Consider the following 17,088-nt stretch of genomic DNA (forward strand, 5'->3'; position numbering starts at 1 on the left):
AAGACTTAAGCCTAGGGACTTGGGGCTCATCAAGGGTGAGTACTCCTTAGAATGAGTCAAACAAAAAGAGAGAGACTTGTTTATGCAGACTGCTCTCTATAATGTTTCATTCAATATATGAGTGACTTAGTGGACATAGCCTAGTTTTGAGGGGTATGAGTGACTTAGTGGACATAGCCTAGTTTTGAGGGGTGAACCACTTAAACATTATTGTTCATTTCTTATCATTGCGATCCCGAGCCCACCAAGGGCCGACTACACGACTATACTGATCTTTGTTGACCTCCTAACTTGAGCGTTAACAAGGTTGAGATTGCAGATTGGGGTTCTGATTGCAAATTTGGCTTGAAGGCCCAATACCCATCCCGAATTGAAAAATCAAAACCATTTCGGTAAAATCGGTTCGATTTCAATTTTTTGCCTCCTTTTTTCGAACCTTTCCGGTTCGCTTTTTGGACTTGATGGCCGCAGATGGCGTCTCACCGTAGTAGCAGAAAATAATCATGTCTAAGTATTCTGGTTCTTGTTCAATACACACCAATCTCCCTCCCCTAACTAACACTATTGTTTTGTCAACAAAACAAACAAACAAACAAAAAGAAAAAAAAAACACCCACATTAGTTATTTCATGTTAAAGAAAACAAATACGTTGATCTGATCTTCTATGCCCTGGGAAGGATTTTCATGTTAAAAATTTAGTGGGCTGCCTTCCAAATTTTATTGACAATAAAACTAAAGAAATTTATACTGTATATCCCATATAATGACACATTCACTCGTCAGATAATTTTTAGACAGGGCGACGTGAGAATTATATGGAAATTTGAATGTCAATGTCAGTCTTGTAAATAAGCATCTTACCAAACTTAGTCCAAACTGAACTTTACATCCCAACATAATCTTTACTCTTTAGAAAGGGTGCATAATAAATTTCACATTGTAATAAGTTATAATTTTGTAAATTACTGCTTAAAAACGTGTTTTCACATAACAGTAATAGTCAATGTATCCAAAAAATTAGTCAAATAGAAAAGCAGTACCTCCTTCCTAATGGAATCACTTTGAGGCAGTTAGCAGCTGCACATTGTGAGGTAGTTGGCAACGCAGCATCCAGTTACCATATATGCAATATTGTCAACCATTACTCCAGATATTAATTTCCCTACCACCCCGAGAGTGTCCAGACTTGCCAGATTTTTTTCCCTGCATTCTATGATTAGCTGAAGTAATTGATCTGAAGCTCCATTACGTAGAAAGCGATCAGAAAGTGCAAGAGCAAGATGAACATACTGTCAGCGACTGGAAACAGTAATATTACCTTAAATTTCAGTACGATGACCATACTATCCCAAAACCAAACAAAAGATGAACAGAATAGCCACCCATAACACCCCCTTCCTCCAAAGAAAAACGGGAAATTGCAGTTAATATGCTCCCCAAAAGCAGATAATTCATGCGTGAGAACATAAAGGTATTGAAGATGCTATTCCAACATACGTTACCTTTGAAAACTCGTCTTTTCAGTCCCTTGCTTCTTTAGAACCAGAACTCGCCATACCATCATGCTCTTTTTCTACTGGAAGATCTCTGAGTATGAAGTCATTCCATTTGAAATTGATTAAGAAATGCCAGTTCCAGCTCAGAATTCATAGTAAATAGGCCAACATGTATAGCAAAAATATATCTTTACACGGCTAGATAAGAAGATAAACTACAAGTCAACTAATGGTACTCCCTTAAACACATGCTACGACGGCCACAAGTGAACTAAGATGTTGTAATATACAATAATTCATCAGAAACAGAAATATGCAAACTACTAAAATCAAGAATTTTGTAGCTTTCAAGTAAAGTCTAAGCCAAACGGACCATGACACATAATCAAGAACAAATCATGTGTATTGCTTTTTCTCCAACATTTTATTAAAAGCAAAGGGAAAAGGAAGAGAAATCTTTATTCAAGAAAAGGGAATTAGAAAATAGGATGAACAAGATATCTGCCAGGAACACAACAACAAAGACAAAGTTAAACCAAACAGGATGTTAGACATACAGACACTCATCATAACAAATAATTGGTAACTGAAAACCATGTAAGTAAATTGCGAGTATTGCAATTTCAACTACGTTTTGTAAAAGGGATTTACAAAGTAAGTTATATAGATCGACACCAATCCTAACAAATACAGAATCAAAGAATACTAAAGAATTAATGAATCATAACTAGAATCACAAAATTTTATTTGACAAAGCAGCATCAAAATTGGGTCACTCATTGCACATGGAGTATATATCGGCAGTTGGGACACGTCTTCTTATCCATGTTGAACCAGCGAAGGATGCAAGATGGGTGATAAACATGAGAGCACGGCATCCGAATGAGCTCACTCGCGGTCCCACCAGACAATTCCTCCAAACATACACTGCAAGAACCCAGGTCGCCGTCACCCCTTTCGAAATATCTCTCTGCCCCCAATTTCTCAACCACAAAGTCCAATGAAATTGACGACGAAGTTGAACCGCCATCACTACTACCAATCGAAAGCAAAGCCATTGAGTCGGACATATCATCAAACAGTTGGTTGACATATTCAATGGTCAGGATTTTAACCGTAGCCACCATAACAAAGCCCATGGAGCCATTAGGGTTTGCCAATTTCCGGGCCATGGATTTGATCCGGGGGGCTAATGCTTCGTAGATGGCAGGATCAAGGTTGAGGGAAGAGGAGAGAGATCGTAAGTGAGCGCGCAACTCGGGGAGTAGGAGTTGGCGGGGAGTGAAACGGAGCGTAGCGTAGCGATCAGGACCCAGTGGAAATTCATCGAGAATAAAGGCGTGGAAGCGTTTCTGAAAAATTTGGTCCTGACGGAGAGAAAGCTCGCCGACAAATTGGGACTTAGAGTCCACCGGAGATTGGAAACCCTGAAGCGTCACATGGACCCAGTAGTCGGAAGATCGGAACGAGAACGACGAACGCTGAAACTCCATTGATCGATTAGAGATTTGAGATCAGACGACCAGAGGTTTGAAAATTTGAAACTTGAAATTCGTTGAGCGAGAGAGAGAGACAGAGAGACAGAGACAGAGACAGAGAGATGAGAGATTTGAGAACGCGGGAGAAGAAGGAAGAAAGAAGGGCGGGTGAGACAGACAGAGACTCCGCGTATTAGTTTTATAGCCGTTAGCTTCTGGGGTTTTCAGGTCGGTTTGGGCGTACATTTGGCGCTGATTTTTGAATTTTGTGGGGAATTTTTTATTTTTTATTTTTTAAATCCCCTTTTGTGGAATAATATTTTAAAGGTAATGCTAGGAGATCAATTTTTTAAATTAAATTTGTAAAGCAAATGGTGTAGTGGTTGATTATTGGATTATTACATAAGTGTTGATTAACGTGCTTATTTTCTATTTGTTACACATCATTTGATTTGAAAATTTTAGTTTAAAAATTTAATCTCGATAGCATTATCCCTTCTCTAATGGCCATTCTAGTCCTTTACTTCTATTTAAGGCGAATAATTCTAGGGCTCATTATGGTCTTCTAAACTTCAACAAAAAGTAACCTAATTTTGAGGGTTTTTAGTTGCTGACTATTAAATCTTTACATAATTTCTTTGTTTTGTTGTTATCGAATACGTTGATGGCTTCACATGACCTTTTTGCAATGGCAAAAAGTAATATAAAAGTAAGGTTCTAAAAACATTAGGCGCTAGTCGGACGTTGGGCTAGCGCTAGTCGGTACTTTTTAAATAAATTTATAAATATATAAGTCCATTTTTACACACGCAAAAATCATACTTGTTGAAAAAAATAAAATACAAAACATACAAAATAAATATTTGTTATAAAATATAAGTATTGTATAAAACTTTAGAGTTTTTTTAAGACCATAATTATTATTGGGTCTTATTTTGTTTAAAAAATTAAAATTGGGCCTGCTACAAATCTTGAAACAAAGTACATAACCTTTTAATTAATAAAAAACCTACCAACGAATATAGCCGCACCCACCCCCACATTTCTCTCTATCTCATTTGTAGATTGCCAATTTCTCTCTTCGATCTCACTCTTTGCAGCGCTATCTTTCTCCCCCCGTCCCCCTTCGCAGCAAATCGTCTCTCTCCTTCCTTCTCTCTCTTTCACTCCCTCCTCGTCGGATTTTGTAGGAGATCTGAGGTTTGGGTGCAACTCAAGGTAGAAGGCAATGAGAAAACGGCAACTGCGAGCTCAAAAGAAGGCAACATAGTGACAAGACCGCCTAGCACCATCGCCTAGACACCGCATAGGCCGCCTATGAGCTCCCAGACGGGCGCCTAACACATCCTCGCTTTTTCTCCCCCAATTGGCACCTAATCGGAGCGGCACCTCACTGACCAACGCCTAGGCGCCGCCTAGACCTATTTTAGAACACTATATAAAAGGACGTAAAGGTTGACAGATTCTACGCTCAAGTGTGGATTCCCACCAACTCCGAGACCGAGCAAGGGGCTCGGTACATGTTGTCCCAAGAAAACATGCAAGTGGACCTGAATGGATGTCACCATATATCAACTAAAGGGTGGAGGAATAGCTAGCAAATCATACTTACGTATTTGGCGCATTAAATGCGAAAGCGATGGAAGACTTAAGCCTATGGACTTGGGGCTCATCAAGGGTGAATACTCCTTAGAATGAGTCAGACAAAAAGAGAGAGACTTGTTTATGCCGACTAATCTCGGTAACATTTCATTCAATATATACAAGTGACTGAATGGACATAGCCTAGTTTTGAGGGATGAATCACTTAAACTTTATTGTTCATTTCTTATCATTGCGATCTCGAGCCCACCAAGGGCTAACTACACGACCATACTGATCTTTGTTAACCTCCTAATTTAAGCGTTAACAAGGTTGAGATTGGAGATTGCAGATTGGGGTTCTGATTGCAAATTTGGCTTGAAGGCCCAATACCCATCCCGAATCGAAAAATCGAAACCATTTCAGTAAAATCGGTTTGATTTAAATTTTTTGCCTCCTTTTTCCGAACCTTTCCGATTCGCTTTTCAAACTTGATGGCCGCAGATGCGCCTCACCATAATAGCGGAAAACAATCATGTCTATATATTTTGGTTCTTGTTCAATACACACTGATCTCCCTCCCCTAACAACTAACACTTTAACTTACTAACACTATCATTTTGTCACCAAAAAAAAACCCGCATTAGTTACTTCATGTTAAAGAAAACAAATACGTTGATCTAATTTTCTATGCCCTGGGAAGGATTTTCATGTTAAAAATTTAGTGGCGTGCCTTCAAAATTTTATCGACAATAAAACTAAAGAAACTTAAACTGTATATCCCATGTAATGACACATTCACTCGTGAGATAATCTTTAGACAAGGTGACGTGAGAATTATATGGAAATTTGAATGTCAATGTCAGTCTTGTAAATAAGTATCTTACCAAACTTAGTCCAAACTGAACTTTACATCCTAACATAATCTTTACTCTCTAGAAAGGGTGCATAATAAATTTCACATTGTAATAAGTTATAATTTTGTAAATTACTGCTTAGAAACGTGTGTTCACATAACAGTAATAGTCAATATATCCCAAAATACACAATCAAATAAAATAAGATGAAATGAAAAAAAATTTCTTTGAAGTTGATAAAAAATTATTTATAGTTTGGCAGGGTTTTCAAAAGAAATTGTAACAAAAACCGCAAGAATAAAAGTTAGAATTCGTCCCAGAACTTGTACCCAAGTTTAGAATTATTTCCTTAACAAAATTTCGTTAATTTACGTCTTTGAATGTAACAAAACGTGCACTACTACTCCATGCTGTTAACTCCTGTAAATAAAATTCCGTTAATTTACGTCTTTGAATGTAACAAAAACCAGAAGAAATCTTTATTCAAGAGAAGGAAATTAAAAAACAGGATGAACAAGATATCCGCCAGGAACACAAGAACAAAGCTAAACCAAACAATGTATGTAAATTGTGAGTATTGCAATTTCAACCACGTTTTGTAAAATGGATTTACAAAGTAACTTACACATATCGACACTTATCCTAACTAATAAAGAATCAACGAATACTAAAGAAATGATGAGTCGCAAACTTTTATTTGACAAAGCAGCAGCAAGTAGCAACATCGGGTCACTCACTCCACATGGAGTTGATATCGGCAGTTGGGAATCATCTTCTTATCCATGTTGAACCAGCGAAGGATGCAAGATGGGTGATAGCCATGAGAGCACGGCATCCAAATGAGCTCACTCGCAGTCCCACCAGACAATTCCTCCAAACATACACTGCAAGAACCCAAGTCGTCATCTCCCCTTTCGAAAAATTTCTCTGCCCCCAATTTCTCAACCACGAAGTCCAAAGAAATTGACGACGAAGTTGAACCGCCATTGCTACTACCATTCGCAAGCAAAGCCATTGAGTCGGACAAATCATCAAACGGTTGGTCGACATATTCAATGGTCAGGATTTTAAGCGTAACCACCATAACAAAGCCCATGGAGCCATTAGGGTTTGCCAACTTCCGAGCCATGGATTTGATCTGGGGGGCTAGTGCTTCGTAGATGGCAGGATCGAGGTTGAGGGAAGAGGAGAGAGATCGTAAGTGAGCGCGCAACTCGGGGAGTAGGAGTTGGTGGGGAGCGAAACCGAGCGTAGCGATCAGGAGCCAGTGGAAATTCATCGAGAATAAAGGCGTGGAAGCGTTTCTGAAAAACCTCTATATAAAGAGGTACTTGCATCATGAAGAAAACACAAAAATAGAGAAATTCATGTAAGCTACGCCAGTGCTAAAGAGATAAAAGAGAAATATAGTGATAGATATTTTTGCACTCCTATTATTTCAAATAATAATAGATAGTACTACTGCTGCCTCCATTACTTCTTACTTTGCAAGAAGTAATTATACTTATGCACTCTGGTGTGGGTTTGTTCCCATTGATCGCCCTCCCCCTAACAATTAATAATTTAACACACTAATTTTATCGTTTGTTAAAGAAAAAAAAAATACCTTGTGGCCAAATTAGTAATTTCATGTTAAAGAAAATAATAAAGAAACCTTGATGGCGACAAATAATTTAAAAAAATTGCATCGGCTACCTGACGTGGCGACACAATAGTCATTGGATTTTCAATGGCCTGATGATCTGAAAAGTCGGATTCAATAATAAAAAATAAAAAAAATCAAACGGCAAGGATTAATTCAATCGTTAAATATGGAAAACAAACATAAGAAAATAAATGGGAATAAAAAGAAAAAAGTTAGGAAAAAATATCCAGCCATCTTCTTCATTCGCCTTTTATGTTTAGTTTGTAAGACTAAACTTATCAAAAATATAAGTTAAGAGATTAAGCTCATGAACCACAAATTTATACAAGTATTAAAATTACAATTTGATAAACACAATGACAAACTAACCCGTAAAAACAATAGAAGAAGAAGCCAAAGCCGACTTCGAAACAGTGCACCTTCTCCTGTCTTGCAAAACCAAAAGTACTCAAACTAACAATAGGTCTTAGTTCAATATTAAACGAATGTTTTGTGAGAGCATTGCCTTATGTTTTTATACTAAACATAGATTGCCCTATTACAATCCTACAAGGAATACAAGGCTATATTCCTTATATTAGTATGAGTCCTATAAATGAGCAAACACAAGAGTCCTCAATATACCAATATGATTGGATTAACTCTTATCAACATGTTTTAGACTTCTTTATAATATCAATTATCCCAAGACTTGTAAGAATCATACTCATACTCTTACATTCTCCCACTTGAGTATGATTCATCACAACAGATAATCATCTCAAATTATTATAAAGGTGATCACATAAGTCATTCATCAATATACTAGTACATAGACACAACAAGCTTACATAAACCAAAACAATGAATTTATAATTGCCTCTGCAACACAAAATATAGATTTAAATTACAAATCACAATGTCCAGTTCATGTTCATAGCAATGTATCTAAGCTCAAGAGTAAACCAAGACGTCTACTCCCACTCATATAGCCCAAAATTGAAATAAAAAATAGCAGACATTCTTGACAGTAAGCTGTCAACTTAAAATTATTCATAATTATATGAATAACACAGTTATGATCCAATCAACAACTTTATCATATTCATAGAAGTAATCACTAAATCTTTTGGATAACAAGAAACCAAAGGGAACGAGAAACTAAAGGGAACAAGAAACTAAAGAGGTTTCAATTTGATGCAACATTTTACTCATATCTTGCTTCTTCTTTTGAGAAAATAGAAGAAGCAAGAATCCATTTCCACTGCCTAAATAGTAAAATAGGTTAATAGAGTATAAACGCAACAGGAGGAAACTAATTTACGATCAAATCAGGAAACCAAGCATCACGGGAGTCCTAATCATAATATATTTCTATTTCCAACACTCACCTAAAGCTGGGGCAAGAATGTTGATCATGTTCAGCTTGTCTTTTGAGAAAGTAACGATTATATTAAAACCCGAAAGCGGGAAGAACAGAGGAGTGGTCAAGAAGACCATCACAGACAACCAGAGCCACTCAACCACAAAACCTCAGAAACATAATCAACAATTTAACAACAAAATAATAACTAAAACTACTAAATAATTCAGATATATACATACGAATGTAATCTAGTCAAGCAATTTAACAATATAATAATAAATCAATTTTTATATCTAAAATGACTACTAAGTAATTGTTTTGGACCTCGGCCAATAATAACTAAAACAAATCACTCTTCAAAATGGAGAGACCTTAGGCTATGTTTGGTTGAGGGATTTCGAACCATGAGGCCAAGTTAGCATTGAATGGATTACAACATGTTAGATACAGGGATTTAGAAATGCACTTCATAAGCATTAAAAAAAGCATGAGAAAAGGGATTTGCAGATGACTACATGGAAGGAGTCATTACAAATCCCTCATACATGCCTTTGTGATGGTCAGAAGTGCATTTGTGATCACCCTTTGTAGTCTCTGTCTTCCTCACTTGGCCTAAATCTCTTGGGACTTAAAAGTTCCTGACCCAATCATAGCCTTGGAGTTTCGTATTCCTCCGTCTCACTTCTATACCAATCATTTGAGTAGAGTACAGAACTACCATACTCGGTCACATAAACGATGAACCAGCATGCACTAGATTACTTGTCAAGAACGTGAACTGGGATAAGTGAACCCCTTACCATATTAATTAATTTCTGGTAAGGTCCATCTGAACTGACACACGATGGATCTCTCAAGCTAACACTTATTTTGAGGAGTACATCGTAAGCTGCCTCCCTGACTGCTTCATCCTTGGCCTATGAATCAAGAAACACTAAAAATTATTAACAGATCCATTGTCTCATATTCAGAAGCTGTGGCTGATAATTAGACTCAAAATCAAATACAGATGATTCAAAAGGCTCATATTCTGAGTCAGACTCGAAAATTCATAGAGAGTAAGCTAGGCAACCTCAATAAGATGGAACTACACAACAAGAGTAATAACAAAAGGATATGTCACAACGTTAAGCAAATCATCACTATTCTACACGTAGTTCTTACATCTTTTAACTTGAGTATGATCTCATTGAGAATAAGAAACGACTTTGAATTTTCTACCTCTGAGTCTATCTGCAAAAATCAATTATAAAGGTTAAACAATATATTCAATTGACCACTAATCCCACAAAAACTCTCACAGTTGCAAATGTATGGCAGAAAAAGAATACATGCTTACACAGAATAACTATAGGATGCTGACAGAAGGTATTGAGAAACTTTTATTTTGAAGAAATGAACAAATAAGAAATGATTATACATATACAACTATAGCTGGTACAAAAGCTTAAGATCTCGGATACTCAAGAAATTGATGCCAAGTTCTTTGATTTAAAATGACAAAAGTCATGGGCTCACGCACTTGGTTACCAAGATACATACATGTTTATTATCAAAATACAAACAAGTTTATTACCAATATACGACCATAGCTTGTAACACAGGGTTTTACACCTCGGACACTCAAGGAAGTGATGCAAAGTTCTTTGATGTAAAATGACAAAACTCATAGGCTTGGTTAACAATTTTCCACTCCACATGAATAGTATCACTGAATGGTATTGCTTCCATGTCATCTTTCCCTGCCTTCTAAAGAATACTCTCAACCTCAACAAGTGGACACCCATAACCCATCGAAAGCAAACCTCTGGCTCAATTGATACTAATAAACAATACCCTCTATATATCTATATTTCTCTAATACACAGAAGGCTGCATGTGTGCACGTACAACATAACAAATGTCTCTGAAACAAATCAAGACTTCTATTACTCTATCAAGACAATGGCACAATTTCAATATTTCTAAATGATAGATATGAATGACATTCTTAAACAGAAACACAGATAAATCTAATTTTGCTTTTCTAGAATAATTCAAACCAATCGGGCCCACATAAAAGCCATAGGTATTTGGCAGCAACAATAAGTCAAATTATGAGCGTTAATAAATCAAATTCTATTATCATAATTCAAAATTGAAAATCATGATGCAAGCTTCCAAGTTTCAAGCAAGTCAATGAGAAGTCTTACATCTGCTTGAGACAACAAAATAGCAGCAAAACAAATTTTCCACCCAATCTAATTACACAGGCTCTAACTCGAAAGTAAAAGAGCATATGTATACACCAAATATTAGTCTAATCTTTATGCAGAAAAAGATAATTTCATACATATCATATTAATCACAAGATTACCAGTTTCTTAAAATGATAAAAAACATAACTGCATATACCCAATTTGCATTCAATTTGATTTTCACTGGTGTTATCTGTCGAAAGTCATTCAATGATGTCAAATAAAATTTTATAACTCTATATCTCAATTAAAATTGGCCGATCAAGATTTCAAAGAGACAATATTGACTGACTGAATAATTTGGCCCTTACAGCAACGCTATACGTATATCCCGGTATATAACCAATTTCAATACTGAATAACAAAAGTATTAACCATAGTCCAGTGAACAAAGCCCATGGTGCCACACCTTGCCAAGACACCTGTTCAATTGATCAAAACACCCATCACTCATCTAGCATCACCTCAACGGTACATTGTCAGCAAGGCTTGGACAGCTGTGCATAGATAAGGATGAGCAAGAAGAATATTCTTTTAGGGTTTCAAATAGTCATGTATATAAATACTATTGTTTTACTCTTTATATTTTGAGCATTAGGTCAATCAAAATGTGACATATATGGAAAACTAATTAAACAAACAAAAAACATAAAAAAAAAACGAATGCCTTTCTCCGAACATATTTATTTGATATGTGTATTATCATCTTCTCCACCTAGTCTCCTAATACCGTCTCACCAGATCTCAAGTTTAAACGTTCTGTCACATTACTGTTTTACTACAGGAGTGCACCACATTCTCATAATTAACAAGCAAAGCCCGCGAAATGCCTTAACAGATAAAATTACTAATCGATGTTCTTAAATTCTATTTAAAACTTCACAAATCTTGTCTATTTATGAATAGTAAGTTAGTAACCGGAGGTGCTAGAGTACTGAAAAAAAAAACATTACCTATAGCTAATGGTTCACAGCAATTTAGCACTAATAGAATCTAAAGAATTAGTCAAATAGAAAAGCAGTACCTCCTTCCTAATGGAATCACTTTGAGGCAGTTAGCAGCTGCACATTGTGAGGTAGTTGGCAACGCAGCATCCAGTTACAATATATGCAATACTGCCAACCATTACTCCAGATATTAATTTCCCTACCACCCCGAGAGTGTCCAGACTTGCCAGAGTTTTTTCCCTGCATTCTATGATTAGCTGAAGTAATTGATCTGAAGCTCCATTACGTAGAAAGCAATCAGAAAGTGCAAGAGCAAGATGAACATACTGTCAGCGACTGGAAACAGTAATATTACCTTAAATTTCAGTACGATGACCATAGTATCCCAAAACCAAACAAAACATGAACAGAATAGCCACCCATGACACCCCCTTCCTCCAAAGAAAAAAGGGAAATTGCTGTTAATATGCTCCCCAAAAGCAGATAAGTCATGCATGAGAACATAAAGGTATTGAGGATGCTATTCCAACATACGTTACCTTTGAAAAGTCGTCTTTTCAGTCCCTTGCTTGTTTAGAACCAGAACTCGCCATACTATCATGCTCTTTTTCAACTGGAAGATCTCTGAGTATGAAGTCATTCCATTTGAAATTGATTAAGAAATGCCAGTTCCAGCTCAGAATTCAAAGTAAATAGGCCAACATGTATAGCAAAAATATATCTTTACACGGCTAGATAAGAAGATAAACGACAAGTCAACTAATGGTACTCCCTTAAACACATGCTACGACGGCCACAAGTGAACTAAGATGTCGTAATATACAATAATTCATCAGAAACAGAAATATGCAAACTACTAAAATCAAGAATTTTGTAGCTTTCAAGTAAAGTCTAAGCCAAACAGATCATGACACATAATCAAGAACAAATCATGTGTATTGCTTTTTCTCCAACATTTTATTAAAAGCAAAGGGAAAAAGAAGGGAAATCGTTATTCAAGAAAAGGGAATTAGAAAACAGGATGAACAAGTTATCCGCCAGGAACACAACAACAAAGACAAAGTTAAACCAAACAGGATGTTAGACATACAGACACTCATCATAAAAAATAATTGGTAACTGAAAACCATGTACGTAAATTGCGAGTATTGCAATTTCAACTACGTTTTGTAAAAGGGATTTACAAAGTAAGTTATATAGATCGACACCAATCCTAACAAATACAGAATCAAAGAATACTAAAGAATTAATGAATCATAACTAGAATCACAAAATTTTATTTGACAAAGCAGCTTCAAAATCGGGTCATTCATCGCACATGGAGTTTATATCGGCAGTTGGGACACGTCTTCTTATCCATGTTGAACCAGCGAAGGATGCAAGATGGGTGATAGACATGAGAGCATGGCATCCGAATGAGCTCACTTGCGGTCCCACCAGACAATTCCTCCAAACATACACTGCAAGAACCCAGGTCGCCGTCACCCCTTTCGAAATATCTCTCTGCCCCCAATTTCTCAACCACAAAGTCCAATGAAATTGACGACGAAGTTGAACCGCCATCACTACTACCAATCGAAAGCAAAGCCATTGAGTCGGACATATCATCAAACAGTTGGTCGACATATTCAATGGTCAGGATTCTAACCGTAGCCACCATAACAAAGCCCACGGAGCCATTAGGGTTTGCCAATTTCCGGGCCATGGATTTGATCCGGGGGGCTAATGCTTCGTAGATGGCAGGATCAAGGTTAAGGGAAGAGGAGAGAGATCGTAAGTGAGCGCGCAACTCGGGGAGTAGGAGTTGGCGGGGAGCGAAACGGAGCGTAGCGTAGCGATCAGGACCCAGTGGAAATTCATCGAGAATAAAGGCGTGGAAGCGTTTCTGAAAAATTTGGTCCTGACGGAGAGAGAGCTCGCCGATAAATTGGGACTTAGAGTCCGCCGGAGATTGGAAACCCTGAAGCGTCACATGGACCCAGTAGTCGGAAGATCGGAACGAGAACGACGAACGCTGAAACTCCATTGATCGATTAGAGATTTGAGATCAGACGACCAGAGGTTTGAAAATTTGAAACTTGAAATTCGTTGAGCGAGAGAGAGATGAGAGATTTAAGATCGCTGGAGAAGAAGGAAGAAATAAGGGCGGGTGAGGCAGACAGAGACTCCGCGTATTAGTTTTATAGCCGTTAGCTTCTGGGTTTTTCAGGTTGGTTTGGACAAGTCGGTTTGGGAGTACATTTGGCGCTGATTTTGAATTTTGTGAGGAATTTTTTATTTTTTAAATCCTCTTTTTTGGAATAATATTTTAAAGGTAATGCTAGGAGATCAATTTTTAAATTAAATTTGTAAAGCAAATGGTGTGGTGGTTGATTATTAGATTATTATATAAGTGTTGATTAACGTACTTATTTCCTATTTGTTACACATCACTTAATTTATAAATTTTAGTTTAAAAATTTAATCTCGATAGCATTATCTCTTCTCTAATGGCCATTCTAGTCCTTTACTTCTATTTAAGGTGAATAATTCTAGGGCTCATTATGGTCTTCTAGACTTCAACTAAAAGTAACCTAATTTTGAGGGTTTTTAGTTGCTGACTATTGAATCTTTACATAATTTCTTTGTTTTGTTGTTATCGAATATGTTGATGGCTTCACATGACCTTTTTGCAATGGCAAAAAGTAATATAAAAGGATGTAAGGGCTGACAGATTCTGTGCTCAGGTGTGGATTCCCACCAAGTTCGGGACCGAGCAAGGTGCTCGGTACACATTGTTCTAAGAAAACATGCAAGTGGACCTGAACGGATGTCATTGTGTCACCATGTATCGACTAAAGGGTGGAGGAATAGCTAGCAAATCATACATACGTATTTGGTGCATTAAATGCGAAAGCGATGGAAGACTTAAGCCTAGGGACTTGGGGCTCATCAAGGGTGAGTACTCCTTAGAATGAGTCAGACAAAAAGAGAGAGACTTGTTTATGCCGACTACTCTCTGTAATGTTTCATTCAATATACGAGTGACTTAGTGGACATAGCCTAATTTTGAGGGGTAAACCACTTAAACATTATTGTTCATTTCTTATCATTGCGATCCCGAGCCCACCAAGGGCCAACTACACGACCATACTGATCTTTGTTAACCTCCTAACTTAAGCGTTAACAAGGTTGAGATTGCAGATTGGGGTTCTGATTGCAAATTTGGCTTGAAGGCCCAATACCCATCCCGAATTGAAAAATCAAAACCATTTCGGTAAAATCAGTTCGATTTCAATTTTTTGCCTCCCTTTTCCGAACCTTTCCGGTTCGCTTTTTGGACTTGATGGCCGCAGATGGCGTCTCACCGTAGTAGCGGAAAACAATCATGTCTATGTATTATGGTTCTTGTTCAATACACACCAATCTCCCTCCCCTAACAACTAACACTATCGTTTTGTCAAATAAAAAAAAATAAAAAATAAAAAATAAAAAAAACCCCACATTAGTTATTTCATGTTAAAGAAAACAAATACATTGATCTGCTCTTCTATGCCCCAGGAAGGATTTTCATGTTAAATATTTAGTGGGCTGCCTTCAAAATTTTATCGACAATAAAACTAAAGAAATTTAAACTGTATATCCCATGTAATGACACATTCACTTGTCAGATAATCTTTAGACAGGGTGACGTAAGAATTATATGGAAATTTGAATGTCAATGTCAGTCTTGTAAATAAGCATCTTACCAAACTTAGTCCAAACTAAACTTTACATCCTAACATAATCTTTACTCTTTAGAAAGAGTGCATAATAAATTTCACATTGTAATAAGTTATAATTTTGTAAATTACTGCTTAAAAACGTGTTTTCACATAACAGTAATAGTCAATGTATCCAAAAATACACAATCAAATAAAATAAGATGAAATGAAAAATATTTCTTTAAAGTTGATAAAAATTTATTTATAGTTTGGCAGAAAAACACAAGAATAAAAGTCAGAATTCGTCCTAGAACGTGTACCCGAGTTTAGAATTATTTCCTTAACAAAATTTCGTTAATTTACGTCTTTGAATGTAACAAAAACCAGAAGAAATCTTTATTGAAGAAAAGGAAATTAAAAAACAGGATGAACAAGATAATCCGCCAGGAACACAAGAACAAAGGCAAAGCTAAACCAAACAATGCATGTAAATTGTGAGTATTGCAATTTCAACCACGTTTTGTAAAATGGATTTACAAAGTAACTTACACATATCGACACTTATCCTAACTAATAAAGAATCAACGAATACTAAGGAAATGATGAATCGCAAACTTTTGTTTGACAAAGCAGCAGCAACATCGGGTCACTCACTCCACATGGAGTTGATATCGGCAGTTGGGACATGTCTTCTTACCCATGTTGAACCAGCGAAGGATGCAAGGTGGGTGATAGACATGAGAGCACGGCATCCGAATGAGCTCACTCGCAGTCCCACTAGACAATTCCTCCAAACATACACTGCAAGAACCCAAGTCGTCGTCTCCCCTTTCGAAAAATTTCTCTGCCCCCAATTTCTCAACCACAAAGTCCAAAGAAATTGACGACGAAGTTGAACCACCATCGCTACTACCATTCGCAAGCAAAGCCATTGAGTCGGACAAATCATCAAACGGTGGGTCGACATATTCAATGGTCAGGATTTTAACCGTAGCCACCATAACAAAGCCCATGGAGCCATTAGGGTTTGCCAATTTCCGGGCCATGGATTTGATCTGGGGGGCTAGTGCTTCGTAGATGGCAGGATCGAGGTTAAGGGAAGAGGAGAGAGATCGTAAGTTAGCGCGCAACTCGGGGAGTAGGAGTTGGCGGGGAGCGAAACGGAGCGTAGCGTAGCGATCAGGACCCAGTGGAAATTCATCGAGAATAAAGGCGTGGAACCGTTTCTGAAAAATCTGGTGTTGACGGAGAGAAAGCTCGCCGACAAATTGGGACTTAAAGTCCGCTGGAGATGGGAAACCCTGCAGCGTCACATGGACCCAGTAGTCAGAAGATCGGAACGAGAACGACGAGCGCTGAAACTCCATTGATATCGATCAGAGATTTAAAAATTTGAAACTTGAAATTTGATGAGAGAGAGAGAGAGAGAGAGAGAGAGAGAAAGAGAAAGAGTGATGAGAGATTTGAGTTCGCTGGAGAAAAAGGAAGAAATAAGGGCGGGTGAGACAGAGAGAATCCGCGTACTGGTTTTATAGCCGTTAGCTTCAGCTCTAGGCAAGTCGGTTTAGGCGGACATTTGACGCTAATTTTTGAATTTTGTTGGGTTTTTTTTTTTTTTTTTTAAGTTTTTTAAAGGCCGTTGTAGTGCTTTAATTCTCTTTTTTCGAATAAATTTTGAGGGTTTTTAGTTGCTACTTATTGAATCTTTGCATGATTTTGTTGTATATGGAGGTGCGAACGCTCATTGTAATAAGCAATTAAATATGACCGTAGCTTTGCAATGTTGTCAAAGAAAATATCTTGATAAGTTTGTTAGGT

The 17,088-nt window shown here is 37.1% G+C and overlaps 4 protein-coding genes across 5 annotated transcripts; all 4 read right to left on the reverse strand.

Annotated features, from left to right (window-relative positions):
- Positions 1-600: 600 nt before the first annotated feature.
- On the reverse strand, positions 601-3,084 carry LOC125473364. Of its 2 annotated transcripts, XR_007255267.1 has the most exons (3): positions 2,283-3,084; positions 1,504-1,588; positions 601-1,300 (listed from the first exon to the last, which is right to left on the reverse strand). XR_007255267.1 is itself a non-coding variant. In XM_048576090.1 (2 exons), exons 1-2 carry the CDS (start codon positions 2,988-2,990, stop codon positions 1,562-1,564), a joined length of 735 nt encoding a protein of 244 aa, XP_048432047.1. In that variant the 5' UTR covers positions 2,991-3,084; the 3' UTR covers positions 1,503-1,561. The 2 variants fall into 2 exon arrangements, 1 of the variants encoding a protein (XP_048432047.1); XM_048576090.1 differs by lacking the exon at positions 601-1,300 and having other exon boundaries at positions 1,503-1,588.
- Positions 3,085-6,146: 3,062 nt separating this feature from the next.
- LOC125473353 lies at positions 6,147-6,692 on the reverse strand. Its single transcript, XM_048576034.1, has one exon. It carries the CDS (start codon positions 6,690-6,692, stop codon positions 6,147-6,149), a length of 546 nt encoding a protein of 181 aa, XP_048431991.1.
- Positions 6,693-12,125: 5,433 nt separating this feature from the next.
- On the reverse strand, positions 12,126-13,753 carry LOC125473342 (E3 ubiquitin-protein ligase SDIR1-like). The gene is made up of 2 exons (XM_048576019.1): positions 12,906-13,753; positions 12,126-12,211 (listed from the first exon to the last, which is right to left on the reverse strand). Exons 1-2 carry the CDS (start codon positions 13,611-13,613, stop codon positions 12,197-12,199), a joined length of 723 nt encoding a protein of 240 aa, XP_048431976.1. The 5' UTR covers positions 13,614-13,753; the 3' UTR covers positions 12,126-12,196.
- Positions 13,754-15,740: 1,987 nt separating this feature from the next.
- Positions 15,741-16,792, reverse strand: LOC125473366. The gene has a single exon (XM_048576094.1). The coding sequence runs from the start codon at positions 16,635-16,637 to the stop codon at positions 15,921-15,923; it is 717 nt and encodes a 238-aa protein (XP_048432051.1). The 5' UTR covers positions 16,638-16,792; the 3' UTR covers positions 15,741-15,920.
- Between the last annotated feature and the right edge of the window lie 296 nt (positions 16,793-17,088).

Source organism: the organism of the source record quoted next, unplaced genomic scaffold (assembly GCF_019419815.1).
Source record: "Pyrus x bretschneideri cultivar Hongxiangsu unplaced genomic scaffold, Pyrus_bretschneideri_v1 Contig83, whole genome shotgun sequence".
Lineage (NCBI taxonomy): Eukaryota > Viridiplantae > Streptophyta > Magnoliopsida > Rosales > Rosaceae > Pyrus > Pyrus x bretschneideri.